We start from the raw sequence: 23,512 nt of genomic DNA on the forward strand, positions 1-23,512 counted from the left end.
GGACTCCTTTTGTTCCCTATAATTTGGTGACATGCTGTTTGGGCTGTGAGAGAGGAGCTATGTTTACATGTCCCTTGGACATTTCTCTTGGTCCATCTGCTTTTCTAGCAGGTGATGAGTCATAAGTCTCCATTAGCTTCCTGCTCATTAGCGCCCCAGGTGAGATCATGGTGTGGGGATGATCTTTTCAAGGTGATGACAGGACCAGCTACATAACCGTCATGGTTTAGCCCCACCCAGCTAAATTTCAGCAGCTAAAAATCAGGCAGTTGAGCTTCCAAAATTCTTTCCTCCCCAGTCCCTCGATGAAAAGGGAGAGGGAAATGAGAGGAAAAAAAGACTTACGGGTTGGAACGTAAAACTACAGTTTTCATGAAATTATAATGATAATAATAAAAATAATTAGAAAGTAATGAATTATATACAAATACATGAGATCATGCCCCCAACCCACCCCTTGATAACTATACATCACCACAAATGCTGCAGAGCAGACACGAGGGAATGGGTCCAACAGCTAGGAGGGAGCTGGACTCTGGAACTGAATTCAGGGATGCACAGGTCTGAAGTTGGAAACAACCAGGCAGATGAGGTCCTCACTGGATATTGGACATTGGACATCGCAGAAGAGAGCGAAACCCTTGTGATCTCTCTGTTTTATACCAAATACGATGTATATGGGATGGAATATTCTGTTGGTCAGTTTAGGGTCACCTGCCTTATGTGCCCCTCCTCATAGATGCAGTCCCTTTTCCATCGGCTTGAGGATGGTCTTGGTTAGGTATAAGCTTTAGCCTCTTTGCATATCAATGCCCTGTGTTATCACTTTAGAGAATGACACTGTCTCAAAAACATGCAGTTAGCTTTCAGAAATATGAAGTTACTTACTGCAACTGAGTTAGTCACAAAACCGACTCTAATTCACCTTGAACTACTACAATAAGCTAAACGGTTAACACTGTGTCATGGGTTTAGTTCCTTTCCAGTTGAGTTGTGCCTTAAAGTTTCTATTTAATTATAGACATCAGATTCTGCAGTATCTAATAGAAACAAGTTTATCTCTGATAGAACCAAAACCGCAGGAACTTGGAAACTGTGTGATTGAACTCATCTAGCTGAGTTTTTGAGAGAGAGTCAACATTGGCCAGTGTTCGTCCTTAGAGAGAAGGATCAATTCTCATATTTTGCTTGTAACACAAGAGTTCTCTAATCCTTCCATTTTTGTGCCAGTTTTCAGAGATATACAAACAAAATCATGAGCAGTTCTCCTTGAAGAAATTACATGTTAGTGATAGAGAAGAATTACTCCTAGATTATACAGTTGCTCCTCCTTGCTAGACAAGATAATTTCTCTTTGTACATTTGCTTGTCTCTTAAAAACAGCCTACCTTTAAATAAACCACAAAATATTTTGAGGAATATGTAAATAAAAATGTGTATCTGCAGCCCAGCGCTAGCAGCAAAATAATAAACGCACAGAGAAAACACTAGAAGTAATCTAACTGTGCAAAGAAATGGCACTAGAAAACTTTGAGGCTAACTGTTACTATGAGAGAAGTTCTGTTATGAACTTTCTCAAGTAGCTAGCAACCAGGAAATCCTAGTCAACATCTTAAGTGTTTTAAGAAAAAGGCCCACAGCCTGTCCAGTTAGGAGTCACTCCGTAGATGCGTAAAGCATCTCTTTCACATACAAACTTAGAGATTTGCATGCTTTCTATATATATTTGTTAGGACAGAAAAGGCAAGTGACAAAACAGCTGATATTTCAGAGCTGCTGACATTATGCTCCCTTCCTCCCTGTCACAGGAAGATACTCAAACCAGATTAGCTCAGTGCCTTGCTTTACAGTAATCCGCAGAAGCAAGAACGCAACGATGACATGAGGGAGAGGGAAAGACAGAGGGAAAACGGCAATTCACGAGATTGCTCTGACAGCCGTGACATGAATAAAGCATCCTAAAATTTTTGCTGCTTTAACCTTAAGTGTCTTTCACACAAGAAGCTTATGGCAGGACACAAGCTTAAAAAATAGACCTCGGAGCCATAGGGCAAAGTAGTGCCCATTGCAGGCTTGTTCCTGGTTTCAGCGCACACTAAGGGAAATGCTCCCACATCCTCGCCAGAAGAAGTAAAATTCTTTAGAGATTCTAATTGGTACTGGGTAGTGGGAGGAAGGAAGGAGGGTGAGTCAGGGAAGGATCTTTTTGTGCCCATTTATTTCTAGTTGTCAGTGATACTGTTTTCTTCAGAATAGAGAGGATTGTCTAAAACCATGTAAAAAGAGGATTATCATCATGGCAAGGTCAGCAGAGACATTATCAGCAAATACCATGCAGTTTGGACAGAACTGTTTGTTTTTATAGAACGTTTTTTCAAGTTTCAAGCATACAGCTGAAGGTTGCAACTTCCCAGTTGATGCATCTGTGAAACATCTGTCTACGTATCCTCAAGGCGTGACATCTATTTCTTTAAAATTTCTTGGCAGTCCAGGAGTTTAAAGCTAATCCACCTAATGTAGCTACAGAATATAAATACTCCAGTAAGCAGTCTGCAGCTAAAAAATGGCAGGAATGGTTGTTAAACTCTGCAGGGACTCAATTTCTCTGCAGAAGTTTTGTTCCAGAAAATATTTTTCAGATGCACAGTAGGTTTGATGACAAATGAGATGCTATTTCATAAGGTTGAGTGAGGGAGATCATATACATTGCAGTTGTGCATTACTCTGTCAAAAGATTAATTATAAAAATGAAAGGTGTTATTTAGTAAATGAAGGAGGGCATTTAATGATTTTTTTGCATTTAATGGCTGTTAGCTGAAGATGTGATTTAAAAAAGGCCACAACTTAATGATGGAGACACAATCCATAAATGTGTGACTGTATCTAAAAAGCCGGGAACACGAATAAACTAAAAGCCAAGGCACATGCCACACTTACTAAGGAAGAGAGTCAGGGTGCACACAGAGAAAGAATGAGGCCTTTACTGCCATAATTCATTTTGTTTGCACAGCCCCTTTATTTTCTCTGTTGGAGCACTCTGATTTAGCTGCATGGCAGGTGCCTGATGCAATGTGGGACACTGGCTGGCAGAGTTAATTCTTAATTAGTTCTGCTGCCTGAATCTGCTGAAAACCTAACCTCTAGAGCAAAGCAGTTCACTGATGACAGCATTTTTTCTGGCACAGTTCATCTGAAGTGCATACAAAGGATAAAATTTTACTTTTCAGGTGCAGGACTTAATTCCACACTTACGCTGCTTTGGCTGCGCAGGTTTTACCTTCTGCAGTCCAGGTACCATCATCTTTTAAGCTTCTCTCCTCCATCCTCAGCTCACTTGGCAGAGTTGATTGTGTGTGTGTTCCTGACACAGCCTTCAGCTAACTCACCACAGCCCATGGAATGAATTATTTAGCTGATAACCTTATGCTCAGTCTGGAAAACTCTTCCACTGATGAGCTAATCTCCCAGATGTGGTGTGAGCAAACCCTACGGATTCCAAGACAAAACATGATCCAGAAGAAAGCAACAATCTGTCTCTTTCTTTAAATATAAATATATATATAAAGGCAATATGTGAACAAAACTGCAACAGCCCTGGAAGATGTAAATACTTGGGAGGTCTGTTCCCAGTACTTCTTCACAACTGGAGAATCTCAGTTATCAGACAACTTGTGGTTTTCTGGTGAGTTTATTCTCTGATTAGAATACAAATGAACAAGACCCAAATAATGAAAAGAGAATGAAAAGCTGTGACTGGATTTTTAACCCATGTGTGGTTGCCTTTGAGAGCTGAGAAAAGGGAAGGATGTGTTTTTATGTAAAAGGTCTTCTCCTCCCACTAGCTCAGTGTCCACTGGAGAGAGCCACAGATCTTGCATCTGGTTCTTATTTATAGCCCTTAAAGATTTGGCCTGTTCTTCCTTGTTATTTAGAATAATCTATCACTTTTTTCCTGCAGTTGATATTGTCAATGTACCAAATCCCAGAAAATTCAGAAAAATTAATTAAATAACCCGCAGTAATTAGTTCCTTCCCATTCTGGGACAAGTATCCATTATGACAAAATCCATTTCTCCTATGTAAAGATATGCCACGCAAAGCTAAAACAATATCTTTGATGTTGAATACTTCCAGGGGATTGCTGAACAGAAGTTGAATATGGGTCTAATGAACATTATAGATTTCTCACCTGCAAATATTCACACCTAGGCTTCTTAGGTCCTGTGATAAGGGGGCAGGAGGTCTTACTTAGTTTCTCTTCTATTTTGCTACTCTGCACAAAACCGTGGTTATATTCTGTCACTTGAGTATCCAGAAATTCAGAGTCTTTGTAGTTGTTATTCATGGTTGTCAAATATATTTTTTGTATTGTAACCTGATAAATATAATACATAGGCATCTGTCTATTATAATCCATATTCAGGTTATAAAAAATTGCAAAAATTCCTCTTGAAGCACAGAGAAAAAATATCATCTGCTGTTTAAAATCAAAACTCCAAAAAGAACATTTGCTTCAGAGCAGCAGATAAATAATTAGAAGAGGACAAACAGAATAAGCTAAAAGGAAAAATACAGAGCTAAACTTAAGGCATTGCAATGAAATAAAATATAGATTAAATAAAAGATATTTGTTTGAATTAAATCAAATAAAGGCAATAAAAATGCCATTAATAAAAATACCAAAGGTCATTTTTTGAGCTTGAATCAGCAAGCGCAATATTTTTTTGCTTCAATTTCCATTTCGAAATAAAAAAATCTTGCACATATGTTCTAATTCACTTAATGCACCCACCTATTCACTTACCCATTACACATGCCTACATTTCTTTGTTCAGATGAAGTTACATATGCCTTTTGTCATTGGATAAATAGTGCTGTAAATTAACTATCACAAAACATAATGCAGCTGCATCACTTTGCACAAATGTAGTCCAAGGAACAATAGGTAATGCTGGATGACAAATACAAGCCATTAGCTGAGAGCTTAAATATACTTTTTGCCATGATAAAGGCTCATTTTGCTAGTAAATACTGAGGTTGGGTGGAACTCTATTATAATGCTACCACTTAATTAAAAAAATGAAAATCTGTATTTAAAGAGTAGGCAGATCAATAACTCTTATCATCGTTAACATCAGCACATAACTTTACCACAAGACATTTTATTTTTTTAAAAAAATGATTATGAATTAAACATAAAGATGGAGAAGGACTATTTCATGGTAGTAGGTATATAACTAACCATAAGCTAGTAAGTTACATGGACAAAGAATGTTGTGTTTACCAATGATGTCATATTAAACAAGACCCTTATCTAATAACATGTTAGAATGAACATGCGTCTTAGTCCTTCAGAAACTGGATCAATCTAAATTTCTTTTGGAGATGCATTGAGTTTAATTTGCTGAGATACACCCACACTCTGAACCACATTATTGTATTTTCCCGCTCCAGAGCTAGAAAAATTCCTGTATTTTCAGATCAACAGCATGTCCTTTCTATCCTGCGGTCTTCAAAGCCTGAGCAGCTCCTTCTTAAGAAAGCTTGGGGTTATTTTTCCATCCAGATTTGACTACTCCACATGAGCTCTTTCTTCCCTTTCTTTAGTCTTTCATCTGCAAATAATGGGCCACAATAACTCATAAAGTATTTCAATATCATAATACGCATTCAGATTACTACAGCAGATTTTTATGTAGTGCCCAAGGATCTCTAGTGAGGACTGGAAGACCACTGCACTACACACTTACAGACACAAAGAAACTTGACAACATCTGGATCTACTGAGCTACACATCACATCTCCCAGTGCTTTTAGTGGAGACAAGAACAAGCAGCATGCAGGCATGTTACATATTTTGAAAAATCAGGTATGTGGCAAGGTGGACAGTGTGCTTTCACATCTTGGCAATAACTGAGTAGCTTGATTACAATCAGGTCAAAATGGTGCAGACATTGCCAAAGACCCTCCTGTCTGTCTGAATACTAGTTTCCACCTGTCCCCTGATACTCTTTGCTGAGCTGCCACTTTATTTTCCATCAAGTGGGACTTTCTTCCCGTCCTTATAAGTGTCATCAACCAATACATCCTCCTCCAGCTGCCTCTTACAGGAAGAAAGGAGCTACAAATGCATTTTGAAGGAAAAAAAGAAAAAAAACTAAACCCCAGTTTTTCCCTTGTAAGAGAAATACAACTTCTATGCCATAAATGCTCTCTTTTTACTGTTTTGGCTTTGAAACACATGCAGATGCCTTTTAGGATCCTAAGCTTAGGGTGACACATTTTTGGAAACTCCAGTTTCTTAGCTACATGCCAGCATATCTGGGAGAAAAGAAAAAAAAGATGAGGCATTAATAAGATCTGGAGTCCCAGAGAGATCAAAGCATAAAAGCATAACTGTGACTGGCAAAAGAGTAACTAGGAAGTGTACCTAGCGCAAGAGACTTGTCCTTCCTGACACCCACCCTGAGCAGCTTTATATCACCTCTGGTCCCCGTCTGATAAGGAAGTCTCCCGTAGACCCAGCTATGGAGAAAAGAAAGATGAACAGAGGCAAAACCACCAGAATAAATCCACTATGTTGGCAGCACTTTTGAAGCCACTGGATTAAACCAGGAATTAAACTTTCCCTAGGATTTCTGTAAATTAAGGATTCCAGTGAAACAGCATGTAATGTCACATGTGAAATATCAAGTCTATTCCTGGGACTGACTTCAAGTCCCTAGGCCAATCCATGAAGAAGAAAGCTGCTATCACTGCACCCGGTGGAAAGGAAGCTCCTACAAGACTCTGCAGCCAAAAGGGCAGGATTTCTGGGATCGAAGGGAAAGCTGGTGCATCTTTCTTCATAATTCAATCCTTGTGGCACTCGTCTGCAAGTAGAGAGTCCGAGTATTTTGACTACAGAGTTAGGCTCCTTCTACCTGATTACTTAGGCAACTCTGAATGTGCCTGTTGGACAAGCAGATCTGCATTAGAGGAGATACTGTTTAAATGGCAAATAAAAGGGTCAGGCTAGAGATAGCAGGCTAAAGAGAAAATACAAACAGGGCTTTTAGGAGCTGGTTGGAAATTTTCTTGATATGACAACAATTATCATTATAATACATTCTTATTTATTGGAATAATCAAAGGAGAAATGATACATGAATTTTCCACCATTGCCAATACAATATTCAAAGAAACTTTCAAGTGCAGTAGCTGATAAATAAACAGGTTCTTGAAAAGCAAGGAGGTCAAAGAAAAGTGTTAAAGTCAGCTGGGAGACATACTGAACTTGTGAAATGATTAAGAAAGGTGAGCTGAAGTCTGCAGCAGATGCACACAGAACCTACACTGGGCAACCATACTACTGCTCTGCTGCACAGCTTGGACTGCACAAAGAGTTTCCAGCTCTCATTTATTGAGCATGGAAACCAGATGGATCAAACTTCCACTGAAAGGAAACCTACAAGACACACAAAAATGTGCCTAGGAACTGATGGTGTTGTAGAAAAGCTTCATATGTCAGTTTGAAAGCTCTAATAAGAATGTCTCTTTTGATAATAAAAATAAACCACGTGACAGTAAGTCACATGTTTGTTTCTATAACACACCCTGAAAATAATCTCCCTAGTAGCACCTTTTTCACAGAGTCACCTCTAAGGTTTACAGCAGTTAAAGGCCAGTCTCCCCAGGCCCCCTAAAACACTGTGGTGTATTGCAAACAGCACACAATGACTTCTGTTTGGTTTTTACATCAGGAAAACATGGCAATCTGAGTACATTAGCTGAGATATTTTTGAATTATTTTTGTCTTTCTTAGTAGGCTAAAAATAGGAAAACAACAGACAAAACATGCTGTTGCTTAGTGATTTTGGTTGCACGCAATACATGCTTACAGGAGAAAAGGCAGACAGAGCAAGGTCTTGGGGTTGTATTTTTTCATGTAAACTGCTGAAAAGGTAAGATACTCATCCAGATGTGGGGTCAAACAGCTCTTCAGCTTTAAGGAAATATTACCTATTGCATGTTAAGTAGATCGAATTCCAGATTTGTTATCGCCTGGGGAAAGCTCATAACTGTCCAAGGTCGTTGTGAACTAGGGCAGTTTTCGTCTTTTCCATTAAAGGTGTATATATATTCCACTCTAATTATGCAGATTGTGGTGGAACTGGTTTTGAGTCACCTAACTCTTCCCATCTACCTGATACTTCTGTCCTCCTCAATTTCCATCCCAGAATCTTGAGAACTGAAAGTAAGCACCATAGCCTTTAACTGCATTTCTTGTGGATCTTGCTCCTATCAAATTCCCCAGGGAACTATTTTAATTGTCAGCTTCATGCTCATAAAGTAATGCCAAAATAGAAGTGCACACACAGCAAAACCAGGTCCCTCCTTTTGCTTCCCCCATTTCAGGGCTAGCATCCTGGGGCTTGTATACAGGCAGATTTGGCCTCCACTAGCTTAAAATTCCAAGAAGCTCATGCCTACAAGATCTTGGCCAAATCATTGCATTCCACTGCACTTAAGATTTGACTTCTGCAAAGCCAGGACAATGATAATGACTTCCACAGTGAAAACTTTTCAGGTCTGCCTCTGAAAAGTACAATGGGAGAGCAAAATTTTATTTATTATTGTTGTCGTCATCATCATTGTTGTTATTTCTATGCAGTCTCACCATCTTTATGAGCTCCTTACACATAGATAAGTGTATTCATAGAGCACACATGACTGGGATGTCAGTTAAATTTACTCATAATACAAATAACTCTTCCCCTTCTGTAGTGTCATATACTCAATCGTGATTCGAACCATCTGGATGAAGAGCAAAGCTCAGGCTGTCATCATATCCAGCTGCCCTGGTGAGTCTCAGCATACGTCTAACTTCGTGATTTGAATCTGGCTGGTCTCTCCCAAATAAGGGAACGCCTGGACATGCAGTCTTGTTTTGGGCCCCCTTCGCTGTGATAGGAATGGAGTTTCTGTAATTGTTCATTCATAACTCTTTTCTACATGATATACATTCTTTCTTTAAAAACTAAACTCCCTTTAGAGAAATCATAGAAAACATCTCTGAGCAAAGAATTAAAAAGTAAAAAATTCTTATTCTAGGACTTAGGATTGTTATTCCTAGAACTTTGCCCATTTCTACAATGTCTAATGTATACTTAGATAACACTTCTGCTATGCTTGCACAAGTCCTTGAAAATTTGAATTTTGGTCAAGCTCAGAAATTCCTGGCTACAGAAAGCCATGAAGTGAGTTGAGGTTTCCACCCCAAGACCACAAAAATTTTCAGGCTGTTCTGAGCTGCTTTGGCAAAGAACAGAAATCATTTCAAGATCCTCACTTATCAGGTGGCTTTCCTATTAGTTATGAAGTAAAGTATATTAATTGAACCCATTCTAAGGGGTTTCACAACGTGACTGTAAAAGCACGCAGACAGTTAACTCAATCAGGTGGGACCAAGTTGCTGACACTTGCCCGAAGCAGGATCATGGATCGTGTCTGATACAGGAGGAAATGTCCTAATGCGGTGTTGCATATGTTCAGATATCCTTATGTCACAACCTGACATCTGTCGACTATAATCTAAGACTTACTCCTCTTTTGAAAAGCTTGAGCAGGATTGATTTCAAATGATCCTGCCCTCATTACACAATCAGTATTAACCATTCTTGAAAAAATTGTCATTCTCCTCATCCAGGAGGATGCTCTGTATCTGCTCTGTAACTGACCAAGTTGCTTACAGTAATATTACATATGGAATAATTTCAAGCTTCTACATGAGGTGTTTCACTATTAACAAGCCCACATTCATTCTATTTAATTTCTTTTCTTTACAAATTACACAGCCTTGATATGCTGTTTTTATAAGAGGTGCAAGAAACTGCATACACAAACTTATTTCCAATTACATTAATCAAAATTCCAGTCCTAAGTTTGGACTACAAGAGTTTAAAGATGTTTTGATAAAAACTGACCTTCTTGTGTATTTACTATGGTGAACCTAATTATTCTGACCCAGCAACATGAACAGCAAATTGACATTAATAACAGAATCAGGTATGTTATTGCAATCATGCTGGTACTGTTATTCAAATACAGAACTCGATACTCAGAGACATTAGTGTGACTTCAGAGGAAATGAGATCAACGAGCCTTGGTGTGAGACTGAATAGAATTTGCTTCTCGATTCAAGCCACGCTTCATTGCTGAAAAGCTAGTCTAACAGCATTTTGTATTTCGTTACTGAGTCAACATGGCAAGTAAAACGCATGACTGATTACCCAAAGCATCAAAAGGATAAGAGGTTAAGAGAATTGCGTATGTTGCTTTTAAAAATTCTTCTGACCAAAACGTAACTAAAAGTGAACAGATAGATGCTTTTGCCAGATTGTTTTTCCTCTTTTCTGCCAGTTCCTTTCAGAAAACATCCCTTATAACATCATCCTGCTTGTGTTTTTGTAGCTGTGATGGTGCATGGTTTTTGTTAGACTGATACTGCTGGGCACACAAGCAGCAGTTTTCCTTATTAAGTGTCAAGTATCAGGAATACTTAGCTGCTAAAATGCTTCAGGAAGATCTCTTATGCTTATCTTTCTCCTTTGATTTTGAACGGCTCAGGTTTTGAGTTTCCAACTTGAACAGGCTTGCAAGTGTCCAGGTTTCAGGAACTACTGATGCCCTGCCTGACACCAAGAAAGGATGGGCTATGTGTCTTCATACTGGCTGTGGAGTTACGTGTTGACACAACCATACACCAGCCTTCTTCTTTTACTAGCTGAACTGTTCTTTCCCCAGGTGGCAAAACCTCTGCTGGCTACACCAGTCGTGGGTTCATATCCAGGGCAAAAGTGAAAGCAATCAAGTACAGCATCGTAATTATCCTCGGTAAGTGAGAAAACCACGGCTGGTAGCTAGGGAGGATGCTAATGTTAGGAAGCTGGTCTACCTCAGTTCCCTCTGTCATTAACAGACAAAGTTCAGTAGGTGGCTCAGAGAAGGAGCTTTACTTAGACTCCCTGACTTGCCTTCTGACCTTGTCATCCCCTCTCCTGTGACTGACAGGGTCCTATTTTAGGCATCTGACATATGTCTCAAATGAAATTATATACACAGCCACTCATGTGCAGAAAAAAAAATAAAGGAGGGACAAGGCCTAAAAGGAGCAAAGAAAGAGTCATTTCCTTCCCATCTATGTTGCCAGAAGACTTGACTACTGAACTGTCTTTTAGGCTTAGAGACTATGTTTGGCATGTTAGCTGCTGGGGCAGTACAAGGGAGTGGAAAGAGAGGTGAAGGATGCAAAGCAACTGAATTTGATGTCAGTGCATTGTCTGCCGAGATGGGAAGAACAAGCTCTCCTTTCCTAAACCATGCAGCAGATGACTCAGTGCAGGTGTCCTCTGTCTCCCAGGGAGATGATATTATCCTGATGAAATTAGGAGGCTGACATTTTATTTCAATAAATAAAGTCAGCATCACACAAGGCTTGTGATTAGTTGCTGGAGACAAGCAGGAAGGTGACTGAAGCTGTTTACTCCCAAGGACTGACAGCAAATCCCCTACCACTAAAGAAGAGATAAATCCTCTAGCCAAAGCCTCACAAAATTCAGGTTGGATGACATTGTGATAATAGCCACTATTGAGTTGCTTAGCTTACTCTTCAGAGGTAGCATTCACAGCCATGAGAGAGCCCAGTGTGATTCATGATTTTCAGAAGTCCAAGAATAGCTTCCCTGTTTCTGTGTGCCAACCAAAGAAAGCTCTTGTCAGAAGCAACTAGTATTGCAATGGTACTAGATGTCAAGAGCACCTGAATGCTTAGTACTTCAAAGGACCTTGATAATAGGCAACCAGCATCACTTGACATGCAGAATAAAGCACCCAATATTAATTAATTTCTTTGAAGCCACTAATTCTGCATAGTCAGTGCCATTATCTATATAATGACAATGCATAGCACTATTTTGTTGGTATCTGTGCATTAACATTGCCAGTTTGGTCACTCTAGAAAGCAGGAGGGGAGTTTGTCTCCTCTGTGCACATTCAGTGAGCCTTCAACTAATTGCCAACAAAGAAATACTGATAAATGTGACAAGAAAGCAAGCACGGGCTCACTCTGCTGTCTCGTTTGGGTCAGGGAGAGGTCATGTGTCTGATTTCACAGATACCTGCACATTTGCAACTCAGGTATTTATAGATTAGTTGAGTGAACTGCCTGTCCCAACATTTCTGTATAAATCTTGAATCAAAAGCCTTTGTGAAATTGGTGAAGGCCAGATTCACTTCCTGTACCTGCAGATAGAAGTATATCTGTGGCCTTTTTGTTCATACCACATCTGAACTAAAATAGGGACTTTAAACAATGCAGTCCTCTCTCCTCTTCCCCAGATTCGTCTCCCAGGTTGCAGCACAGGAATTAGAGGGTCTTCTTGCATGCATCATGTACACAGCACTTCCAACTAGAATGCCAAATGACAAGTTGTTCTGCTGTCGTGTGGTGTGAGAAGGTGTCACTCCTTGCTCCTGGATGTCTAACCGCTTTTTTTTCAATAGGAGGCTGTGGCAGACAACACTGTTGCAGAGCAGCACTTTGGTGGTGTGTACATTTAGATTGGCTGCTCACTCAGGGGACCATTAAAAGAGTGCTTTGCTATAACTGATGATGTTTTAACTGGCTACCTATTTACCCCTTATGTGTTGCGAGTGTTCAGAAGTGCCTTGATATGTCTAGAGGGAGCACTCTAAACACTTAGATGAACATACATAATATATTTTATGGGCATTAAAATAAAAATCAAGACAAACAAAAGCACAATCTAATAGCTATTCTCTTAAATAAAACCCTGAATAGGGGGATATTTTTTGGATGAACAAATATTTATGTGTTATGACAGGCTCTCTGTGTGTATGTGATTACCTCTGGAAACAGCTGAACTGCCTAATGTCAAGCTCTTCTCTCTGCCTCTCTTCCAGCATTTGTTCTCTGTTGGAGCCCTTACTTTCTTTTTGATATCCTGGACAACTTCAACGTATTCCCTGAGACCAAAGAGCGTTTCTACGCATCCGTGATCATTCAGAACCTGCCAGCCTTGAACAGTGCTATCAACCCCCTCATCTACTGCTTCTTCAGCAACCACCTCTGCTCCCCTTTCGAGTATTGCTGCTTTACTGTTGCTCTGACTGCCCTAAGAAGGGAGGGAAAACGTAAATACAGTCACTAAACCTACTACCTATTTTCACCTGTTTTCAGGGAGAGAAGAACACGAAGGCTGGAGGGAACTTTCCGGGACAGGAGTGATGGAGGGCAGAAGATGGAGGTCCTGTCCAAACCAGGATACATGTAGCACAGGTGATGCCCCACAAAGCCATCCTGGAACTTGTATCAAGGAAAACAGATGTCTCCCACAATCCTCAAGCACCATGAGCTGACGGACACCAACTGGAAATAGTCTGCAACTTGCTGCTGCTGAACAGCACTTGTATTTTGGAACAACACTGCAGCTTCAGCAATTGCACACTGCCAGTGACAAATTCAGTCCAAGGAGTTTGCATGCCACTCCTGTGGAGGCTCATTTTGGCCATCTGCTTTCAAGCAAGCTGTAATATGTATGTATTCCAAATGGCAAAAAGCAGTGTAAGTGTAAGTCTAGTCAGGGTCTTCTCTCTATTTTTTCAGGAGTTGCTAAAAGCCATCAACTCTACCATATGGCTCACATAACTAATTAAGAGAATTTGCAAGTAATTGCAGAGCGGGGACCCTAGTTAAAATGCTGGCATTTTTTCAACAAGAACACGGTACCGTCATTCTATGCAGTTATATTTGAGTTTCATACACGACCACTTATGAAGTAATACCCAGAGAAGAGGGGGCTGAAGGGCTGGGTTACTGCCTCCCAATTCTCCTTGCCATGCTCCTCAGCTCATGCCAGTCCTCCCAGACACACCGTCCTTGCAGATCATCCTTGCCTTCCTCTGTGATATTTCCTTGCTGTCCTACTGGGGTGTGTTGGTGGCACCCCAGGGACCCTGCAGGGCTGCCACATGACACATCCAGACAGTCATTTATTTCTGGGCTACTGTATTAATGCAGTGTTTGCCAACCCCTCCCAGACCCTGCGGTGCATAAGGTGCACTGATCCTCACATGTTTCTGCAGCAAAGGCCCTGAGCAGTCTATCTGGGACCCTGCACTCGCTCCATCTATGGGGAGCTGCCATTCGGGGCTGCCATCAGTGTCACGACACAGCAGCACTTCCCTGACTTGTGCACTATGTAAATCATCCACATCACTTAAATAATGCAGAGAAACACACACACCTTTAGACACTTTCAGAGCTGGCAGATGACCTTGGTAAAACCGTAAAACTCAAATTACACTTAGAAAAAAATACTTGTTGATGGTCTGGTCTTGTAAACTCATGTAGGGTCCATAAAGCCCCAGTCATCAGGCAGAGCTTTGCTGCGTAGTGCCTCAAGCAGCTGGGCCACCCCTTCCCCAGCCCTTGGGGTACCCTCCCACCACACTGCTGTTAAGTTTAAGAAGAAATGTTCTCATGCAGGTTTAGTGGGTGGGTGGGTGATATTGACTTCAATGTTCATTTTACTGCAAGACGACTTAAAGTGTTTGTATAATAATACACTCTAACCAGCTGTACAGCAAGTGTGTTTGTTTCCTCTCAGCAAAAACTGCATTCTTACATAAGTGGAGTCAGTTTAAATAGGTATTTTTTTTCTATTATGCAGATCCTTTGCAATGAGTTTCTTCCCTGCAAAACAAGAACTGAATAAAATTTATTTATAATTACCTATATTACAAAAACCTTTTTTTCCTAATCAAGGGGTTTATGTTCTTAGGAAAATAAATATGGTTTCTCTTTTATTATTATTAAGTTCTGTTATGTCTAAATTTTAGTAACAACTTAATTAAGACCATGAATCTACTCTAGCCTTTACAGCAGCTGCCTTGGATAGATTACATATAAGAACCAGTCAACATATTTTCTTGTGGGCATGCTACCACTTTCCCAAAAGTGGACTGCTCGGTTTAAGCCTCATAGTAATACATGATTTGGGGTTTTAACTTTTTAATCTGGTACATATACACTGCCTACCTACTCTTGAACAATTAATAGAATTCATACTTTTAATACCTGGAAATCAGATAACATTTTTGAGGAGTACCTTGATTTGCAAATTTAACATGCCTCAGATATCCCATCAAAATTTACATTTACATTGGGGTCACCACATGAACTATCCCATCTAAATTAAATATATGCATGAATAAATGTAGGACTCCAGCCTTGAAGTCATTACTCATTTATTTTCAAAGAAATAGGGAGGGAGAAGGGTAGTGTGTTTCAATCATTATTGAATTATGTACCATTTACACGATGTTCATATCATTTTTCCCCTGGAAATGATTGTGATCCCCTTGTGATGTGCTTCCTCATGTGAAGATGTCTCAGTTTAAATGGCCTCACACTACTTTTGTCTGCATGCCTTCCAAGCACTTAATACAGAAATAAATAATTTATCTCATTTTCTATTCTGCTTTCTCACTGTGCAAGAGATGGTATTTTACCAGCTTTTTATGGTCTCCAAAACTTTTGTTGTAAAGAAACAGAGGCAGAGAAGAGTTTTTCTATTAGTCTGGAAAACATTTGCATGGCTCTCTTTTGCTTCTTGAGAGATGTAGGGAGCTTCATCTGACCCCAGATTTCTTACTCTTATTCCATGCTTGCAACTTGCTCTACATCTGTTGACTATTTAGTTGCTTAATTGTGAGAGCATTGTTGCAAAATACCCCAGACATAGGAGAAGAGGAAGAAGAGGAAATAAAAGTCAGCGTCAAGGTCTGGATGCACAGAGAGTCTGAACATAACAAGAGGAAACCCAGCTGGTTTGTCCATGACAGCCCAAGAGGAGCTGTGTTTTTAATTTGCTTTGACATTTTAAGATGTGTCTGTGAGATCCTTCTGACATTCCCACAGCAACCAGAAATATTTGTATGCATGACTGTTAGGACGTAAAATCCAGTATGATGATAAAGCCCTGTATGATTATAGATTCTCAGGAAGCATGAAAAATCAGATGCTCCTCCTTGAGAGAAGTCACATCAAAAAGCATAGGACTAGGATATTTTTCTAATACATTAATTCAAGAGAAGAGAAAATGTGTGTTTTCTGTGACAGGTTTAAATAAAATCTAAACAATACAGCTATTTAACTTGCTCTTTTTTAGATGTAATTTAAAGTTCAATTCTCTTAGTCCAGATTTCTATCTGTTGCTAAAAGTGTGAAGCAGTATTTTGCCTCTTTGTTGTTTTGCCTTTGAAAACTTGTCTCCTGTTTCATTTTTACTTCAAAAAACTGATGCCAGACAGCAAAAATTAACATCCAAATCACCGGGTAGATAAACTGTAATAAAGCAATGCAATATTCCACATTGTAACCATGGAAGAAGAGCAAAGTAAACACCAATCTAGAAGCATTTTGCATCTGCCTGCATGCTGCTGATCAAGTTCTTAGAGACGCAGATATTATCAGTCAAAAAAAACCCCACCCCAAAATATAGCCACTGCCTGGTTGGTTTTAATGTTGGGGGCTGAAAGATATCTTTCATGGAAAAATAGTTAGACCTTCTGATATGATACAGGATGATTTGTCTTCCACAGAACAAAAATATTAATTTTTACACATCTCTAACGCTTGTGAGACATATTCTACAAGTTACCTTGATGTTTAAACATGAATTGGTTTAGTGGGAACCAGGCACATAAATGTCATTACAGAAGTGGGCTTACACAATATGTTTTTAGGCTATAGGTTATTGCAAGCATCAGACCCCTACTAATAGCAGTCCCTAGGCAGGAAACATAAGCAGAACAAGTAAAAGTGGGTCTAGCACTTACTTTAGTTCAAGCTCTGGCATTTAAATACAAGAAAGCTTTGTGTCTGTTAAGATTTTGTATTTTCTTAACACCACAAGATGAAGGAAACTGGGGAAATCCTCTCTCAAACCATCGGCCTCTACTCAAGACATAGGAAAAAATTACTCAAAAAAAAAAAAAGAGAACATTTGCAAAATGACTTTGGCATAGAATTTCTCAAGAGCTGAGTACGCTGAAGGAACACTGACCTGAGAAAATTAAGATTAGTCTCTCGGCACTCTCTCTGCAAAGAATACACCTGCTGGCAAGATGCCTGAAGTTACGTGTCAGAAAGTCCTACCTCACTGCTTGTGCAGATTTGTTTCAGACAATAACCCAGAAGGCATCACACTATCTGCCAGTTCACTTTAGCCCTCACAAGAATTGCATGTACTCTTCAGAAATACTTGATTGAAACAGAACTACTACAAAAGAAAAAAATTGCGGAAAGCGCAGCAAAGAAGTATATAAGCCGTAGGCACAAGTGCCTTCTTTCAAGAGAGGAATCATTCCACAGATAAAAATAAACCAGTGCAGAAGCTATCCGTCTCTACCTTCCAACCCTAAACCTTGTGTTTTAAAGATCAGAGATTATAGTTTATTCATCAACCTTTGGAAACATGATTTATTTGGGGACTAAATGCAGTTTTTAAAGTAAAGTAAAATATGTTTTATTTTGTTTAGCAAACTGTAAGTTATGTTACACAGTGTTCAATTTAGATAAGCATTATAGCTGAATGGTTCATCAGATAATCTTCTGTCATGTTTGATGGCATCTTACTCTGAGTATGCATAAAATACAATGATAGAGGGCTAGGAATACAAACACAGGCATGAATTTACAAACAGATGCCACTGATTCCTGAGACTGGGTTAGTTACAGTGGTTTATAATTAGAAATTTAACTGTTAATTTAGACTCAAGGGAGGCAAATGAAAATGGGCTAAAATTCAGCAGCTTTAATAAATTCAATAAAAAGTCTGAGACACCATGTGGAAAGAACTGGATGATCTACAGAACCCAAATAGCAGAAACATGGTGAAATGTACCATACTGTGTGCTAATAATCAATTACATGAATTATGAGAAATTCTGTTATAAACTGGGAACTCATTAGATGGAAAAATCTGAAGATAAGGAAGCCTTGAGTGTGTTCATCAGCCAGACAATGCCTACTTACTGACAACTATGTGGCTGATGAGGTCAGGGGGTTAATTTGGTCCTGACACTTATCTGGTGAAGCATTTGTCAGAAGAGCTAAGGCTGTGCTACTACCACCAGTGCTGCTCTATGCAGAGACCGCTCTGTGCAAAGCAAGGGAAAAAAGAGGACATGGAGAATAACCTTAGATTTCAGCCTGTTGGAGCTGGTAAAATGGAAAGCTGAAAAGAAGTATTTCTGCTGCCTATGAATACCAAGAAGTCAACAGGAAAAGGAAGGAGAGGAGAGAACAACTTATAATACATGATAAATCTGCAACAAACCCTGGCGCCTGGAATAACCTCACTGAGAAGTTTGAATAAGTGCAGCAGACACAATGATCAGCCTGCCTAGACCTTATTGCATGGCTCAGAAACATGCTTTTTGGGAATGAAAGCACCATCCTAGTTTGTGCTGTGGATTTTTATTGAGATCTAAATGCAAGGCAAAGCAAGAATTCCTGTGGAAATTTTTCAAGGGGACCAGGGACCAGTTCCTCTCATTTTGAATCATGTTAATGGCCATGCCTTTGCAATGGTGCAGCAAGGAGATCTGATAAGAAGAATATCAGTGGGGTATATTTATTTGAAGAGATAACATCTTCTTTAATTAAGGTGATGGAGCTGGAAAAGCAAATTAACTTTCAGACATGAGCACGCCCTCCCCCATCCATGCCCAACCAACTCATATCACAGGTTGAAGAAAAGTACAAGGTAGCAGCTGGCCTCTTAGTTTGTGTTCAGGCTTTCAGGTTTACACCAGTACTGGTGAGGGCAGAGTTGTAGAAGCATTAATCTTTGAAGTATAATCCTCTCTCCTCTTTGCTCAAGACACTGGCTTACACTAATTGGTCTCATATGAAAACCTCATGTTGGAGCAGCAGCTTACAGCCAAGGTGGCCACTTGCAGACAACCAGGGTCTGCTCACCTGATAGCTGTGTTGCCACTCAACTACCTTCACATGTGCTCGTGGTTTTACAAAGAAGTGACTAAGAGCCTGTAATTTGGCATACATTTATGGATGGTGTGATTGCAAAACTGCACCTCTTGGGCAGTACAGACTAATGCCAAAGGGAAAATTCTTGTAGCTGTAAATTAATAAAGTGTCCTTGTCTTAGAGGATTTGGGTCCCTTAAATGCATTACACAGAAAATTAAAGAGAAGTCAGACTCCCTTGATCACACTAAAAGCGAAAAGGTAATTTATGAAGCTCCCATAGAATGACAAAAGGCTTTAAAGTGATCAACTAGAAAAATGTCACTAAGTCCCATTTGGAGCTCATGGCTTAATCTCCTCATCTGAGAGAGAAGTATTACTCCAAAAGAAGTTTTAAAAACCTAAACAGGGGAATTACTGACTTCATAGACATCAGGAAGGCAGAATTGTGCTCAGTTTTGATATGACACCAACATAAAGATTTAAAGGTATCTCTGCTTTGTGCTGTTTATAAGATGCCATGGATGTAGCATAATTCACAAAGAAAAGTAAAATGCAGTCACTCAGTAAGGAATACTTGACAACTCTCCTAACATGCCCCAGAGAACAGTCTATTAATGTGGTTATGCCCGTGGGACAGAGTATAGCCCCACTTAGGAGTACTGTCAAACAGCCTCCTGAAGGAAAGTATTATTTTTGAGAAAACTTTGATTTTGAAGGGTTTTGCATGGAGATGATCTTCTGGAACAAATAGAACATGGCCATGAGCATACGGTTAGGCACTATGTTGATGTAAAGTCCTGGTGTAGTATGCCAGATCTGAAAACCCCAGAGCTGTACAGCCAGGTGCTAAATAAATATTCACTCATTTGGATGAGAATAGCTCCAACAAGAAAGATAAAGAGCAGTTTCCTGGTGACTTCTCCCAAACAGTGTCCAGCATCCACCCTATGGTGGCTAACCCCTCAGGCTCATCTCATCAGTCCCTGTTCAAGGGGTAAGACTCTCACTGGAGCATTCTGCCTCAGTTTTCTTAAAGAGCATTGCGTGGTAGGCAAGAATCATTGCAGCATATCATGCTACACGACTACCTTAAATGATCTTCACATATCCCAAAGGCATGGGTGAGATACCTAATTAACAATGTACAGAGGCATGTTGTTGATACAGCTTACACAGGGTTTCAGTAAAATATCAGAAGGGTCCTGCTGGGAAGCCAGCATTACGTGGTTGAACCTGTTTAGCATTCTGAGCCAGATTCTCCCTTCTTGTATCTCAGCAGGGCTTTATCACCCTCCATTGAAAATACTGTACTTTTCAGATCAGGCCTACTTCCATGTATCAGGGAACAGACAAGTGTGAGCCATTCTGAACCATGATCAATCATCAGAAAACAGGCATAATTATAATTTTATAATTATGAGAATAATTGCAAAGATAAGTAGTCTACCCAGCTGGAGACTTTGCAAAAGCCTGAAGGCAATTAAGATGCTATATTTTGAAACTATCTAATAAATTTAATTCCTTTTCTTATATAAAGCAGCATGAACTTCAGTTCAAATTGTCAGAGGAGGTCTATTGCACGATGAGTAAATGTTACTGGTAGATCAGCCCAGCTCTATCACAAGTCAGTGATTCTTCTCACTGGTTTCAGTAGGAGTTGATTGGGCTCACTCTGTTCAAGGAGAACACAAGATCCATTTCACATGTTTACATTTACTATTTTGGGCAGGACTGAACTGATTTAATTGCCTCCTCAAATCATACTGATGTTTGAAAAAGAGTTGCAGCAACTTTCTGGTTGGCCAAGAAAAATGCTGCAAGAAAACAGTGCACGTTGGCATGGGATTATCTAAGAAAAACCTAAGAAATAGGATGGGAAGAAAGACTTAAATGGTGATGGGATGCAGAGGCCTGGGGAATAACATATGCTTCCTAGAAGCAGCGGTCATTCCTATTACTTGAAAGACTGCCCTGATACTCAACTGAAGTTTAGTGGATTCAAATTACACTCCAGTCATGAAAATCATAGAATACCAACAATCTTGAAACAGAGTGTATTTGATGACACTATGGGACACAAATCTCTCCAAGGACATTGCATGGGCCTTGACCATATTCTCTATACTTTTATGGGATCAGCAGTGGTATAATGTAACTCCTGGATCACTGAGTATGCTTACAGTCACACCTATGGGAACTAAAGGCAATCAAAAGGATAACATAAGCCTCTCCCTACACAAGATCAGAACTCTGCTGAATTTCACTTCTTCCAAGTCCAAACTAGGATTAAACAGTCCAAAATGCATGGGGTTTGTTTCTAAGGTCCTGATAGACACAAGCCTTAAATAAATTTGATCACCTGCCCTCAGAACATGACCAAAAGTCATAGACTTTCAAAAGTGGTCTGGAATATTTTGCAGGTTCTAGGGTCTTCATGAAGTGTTTGGAAAGTCACTCTCATTTTCTCTTTGCACTCTGGGAAAACCCTGGTTACTGTGAGGCAGCTGGTAACACATGCTGATATCTGCCGCCTGAACCCCACTCTGGAAAAAGAAGGAATTAGACTGGAAAAAGTCTAGGAAAGATCTACTCATAGTCAAAAGCCACATCCAAGCCCATCTTTTGAGCAGACCTCCATACGGCGTTCTTGCATACGTGTTGGGTTACAGGAAAGTCATCAGGGGCCATGCTGCTTTGTATTTAGAGCCAGTTTGAATACCTTTACATGCAGCTGCATCCTTGGACACTGCTTCTGCATATCTGCCACCCTTCTGTCTGGGCCACGCTTACACAATTGCTGATACTTGACTTTTTAATAAAGGTTTTTGGATAAAACACTCAGCACGCCTGATTGGTTTGCTGGTTTGGGCAAGAGATAAACAAAATAGGAGCTTCAGAGTAAAAGTGTTTCCCTTGTCAAGACACTGTTTTTTAAGATTCATGATATAGCAATCTGATGTTAATTTTTCTATGGCATATAAAAACCCCTCATCACTCCATCTTCCCTTCACAAAGCTAATATGACTCAGATAATTAACTCAAGGACAAATGATTATCACACTATAGGATGTCCACCAGTGGAGTCACTAAACGCTTTAAACATATAACCGCTGCTCTATTGACTGACAGCCTTTATGTGATTGCCTGAATTCAATTCATGATCTTTTCAGTCACCAGTACAAAATGCATGACGGCAGTTTCCCAGTCCTCCTCTTCTGATTTGCTACATTAGCCTCCTCTGAAGTTTGAATCACAAGGATTTGTGAAGCTTCTTGCTGCTATCTATTAAAGTGATTTATGGTTCACATTATTTCAGGTGGCATACCTGCAAGCACAGACATAAGTGGTTCTTCTGCTCTAAAGCTGCTTTTAAGTCCTTTAAGGTATTGCTGAAATGGAGAGGCGGGAAAAAAAACCTTTCTGGTAGAAATAGACTCTCAGGAAAGTTTGTTTACTGCAACCCCCAGCTACCATTAGAACAGTAGCAGGACATTTTGGCATATTAAACCCCCACATTTAAGGCTTTTGCCTGCCCCTTTAAATCCATAAATCCGTTGCAGCCCCTCTAAAGGCTTACGGTGAAACAGAAATCCTCCTGTCACCATGCTGCAGCGTGAATACACGTTGTATCCTACTGATGGCAAGGATTCTCTTTCCATCCAACATTCCAGCTCCACTTTCTGTGCAAACAAAGTATAGGGGGAAATGTGGGGATTAGTGGGGGACAGGCAGGGCTGACAGCAGGTGTCCTCTGCCAGGACAATGCAGGCGAAGCAGTGTTTAAGTAATCACCTTCCACAGAAGGTCCTTTCAACCAGGGCTCTAGTAACCACTTTACTAACAAGCATTATACAGTCTGAAGCCTGTAAGCAGTCCAAGAACAGTGTGCAGAAATATCGTATTGATCTGATTCAGTAAGCTTATCACTGATTTGGAAATATAGAGAAAAACACTTCTGCTAAACTATGCAGACAGCAAACAGATAAACACAGATGAAGGCTGAGTGTTCACAAAAGCAGGACAAGAACATTCAGTAACAGGCAGACATCACGTTAATCATCGGGGAGAAGTGTCCCCTCTATCTAGAAAAAGCAGTGCTGTGGCTGGAAAGCCCATGGCTAGAAAGGAACTAGAGAGAATGAACAACACAGCATGAGCTCCCACTGTGATCAGGAGACTGAAAAGGATCAGAGAAAAGAAAAAAAAAAAAGAGTTTTTTTGATGCCCTTCCACACACAATAGGAAGGGCAGATGTGGAAATCACATCTTTTTCTAAAGGCTTTTCAAAACTCGGGTAGGCTGCCAGAAAAGAAGGAAGGAAGGAAGTCTCCCACACTAAGAAATGTCAAAATCAATCTCTTTTGCTTAGAACAAGATTACCAATAACAGCACCAAAAAACTTTCACAGAGAGAAAAAAGACATTGCCAAAGAATTAAGTTTAGTGGAGTAAGG

At 39.9% G+C, this 23,512-nt stretch overlaps 1 protein-coding gene across 2 annotated transcripts in view; it reads left to right on the plus strand.

Moving 5' to 3' along the window:
* Positions 1–14,207, plus strand: part of NPSR1 (neuropeptide S receptor 1) — a 61,523-nt gene extending 47,316 nt beyond the window's left edge. The window contains exons 6-9 of one of the 2 annotated variants that reach the window (XM_069859835.1): positions 8,767–8,843; positions 10,786–10,875; positions 12,964–13,144; positions 13,245–14,207. In XM_069859835.1, coding sequence (XP_069715936.1) covers positions 8,767–8,843; positions 10,786–10,875; positions 12,964–13,144; positions 13,245–13,419 — 523 coding nt within the window. In that variant the 3' untranslated portion in view covers positions 13,420–14,207. Of the gene's footprint in view, positions 1–8,766; positions 8,844–10,785; positions 10,876–12,963; positions 13,145–13,240 lie in introns of both variants that reach the window. The other variant, XM_069859836.1, reaches the window with a different exon arrangement.
* Positions 14,208–23,512: the final 9,305 nt, after the last annotated feature.

Source organism: Phaenicophaeus curvirostris, chromosome 6 (genome assembly GCF_032191515.1).
Source record: "Phaenicophaeus curvirostris isolate KB17595 chromosome 6, BPBGC_Pcur_1.0, whole genome shotgun sequence".
In the NCBI taxonomy this organism is placed as follows: Eukaryota; Metazoa; Chordata; class Aves; order Cuculiformes; family Cuculidae; genus Phaenicophaeus; species Phaenicophaeus curvirostris.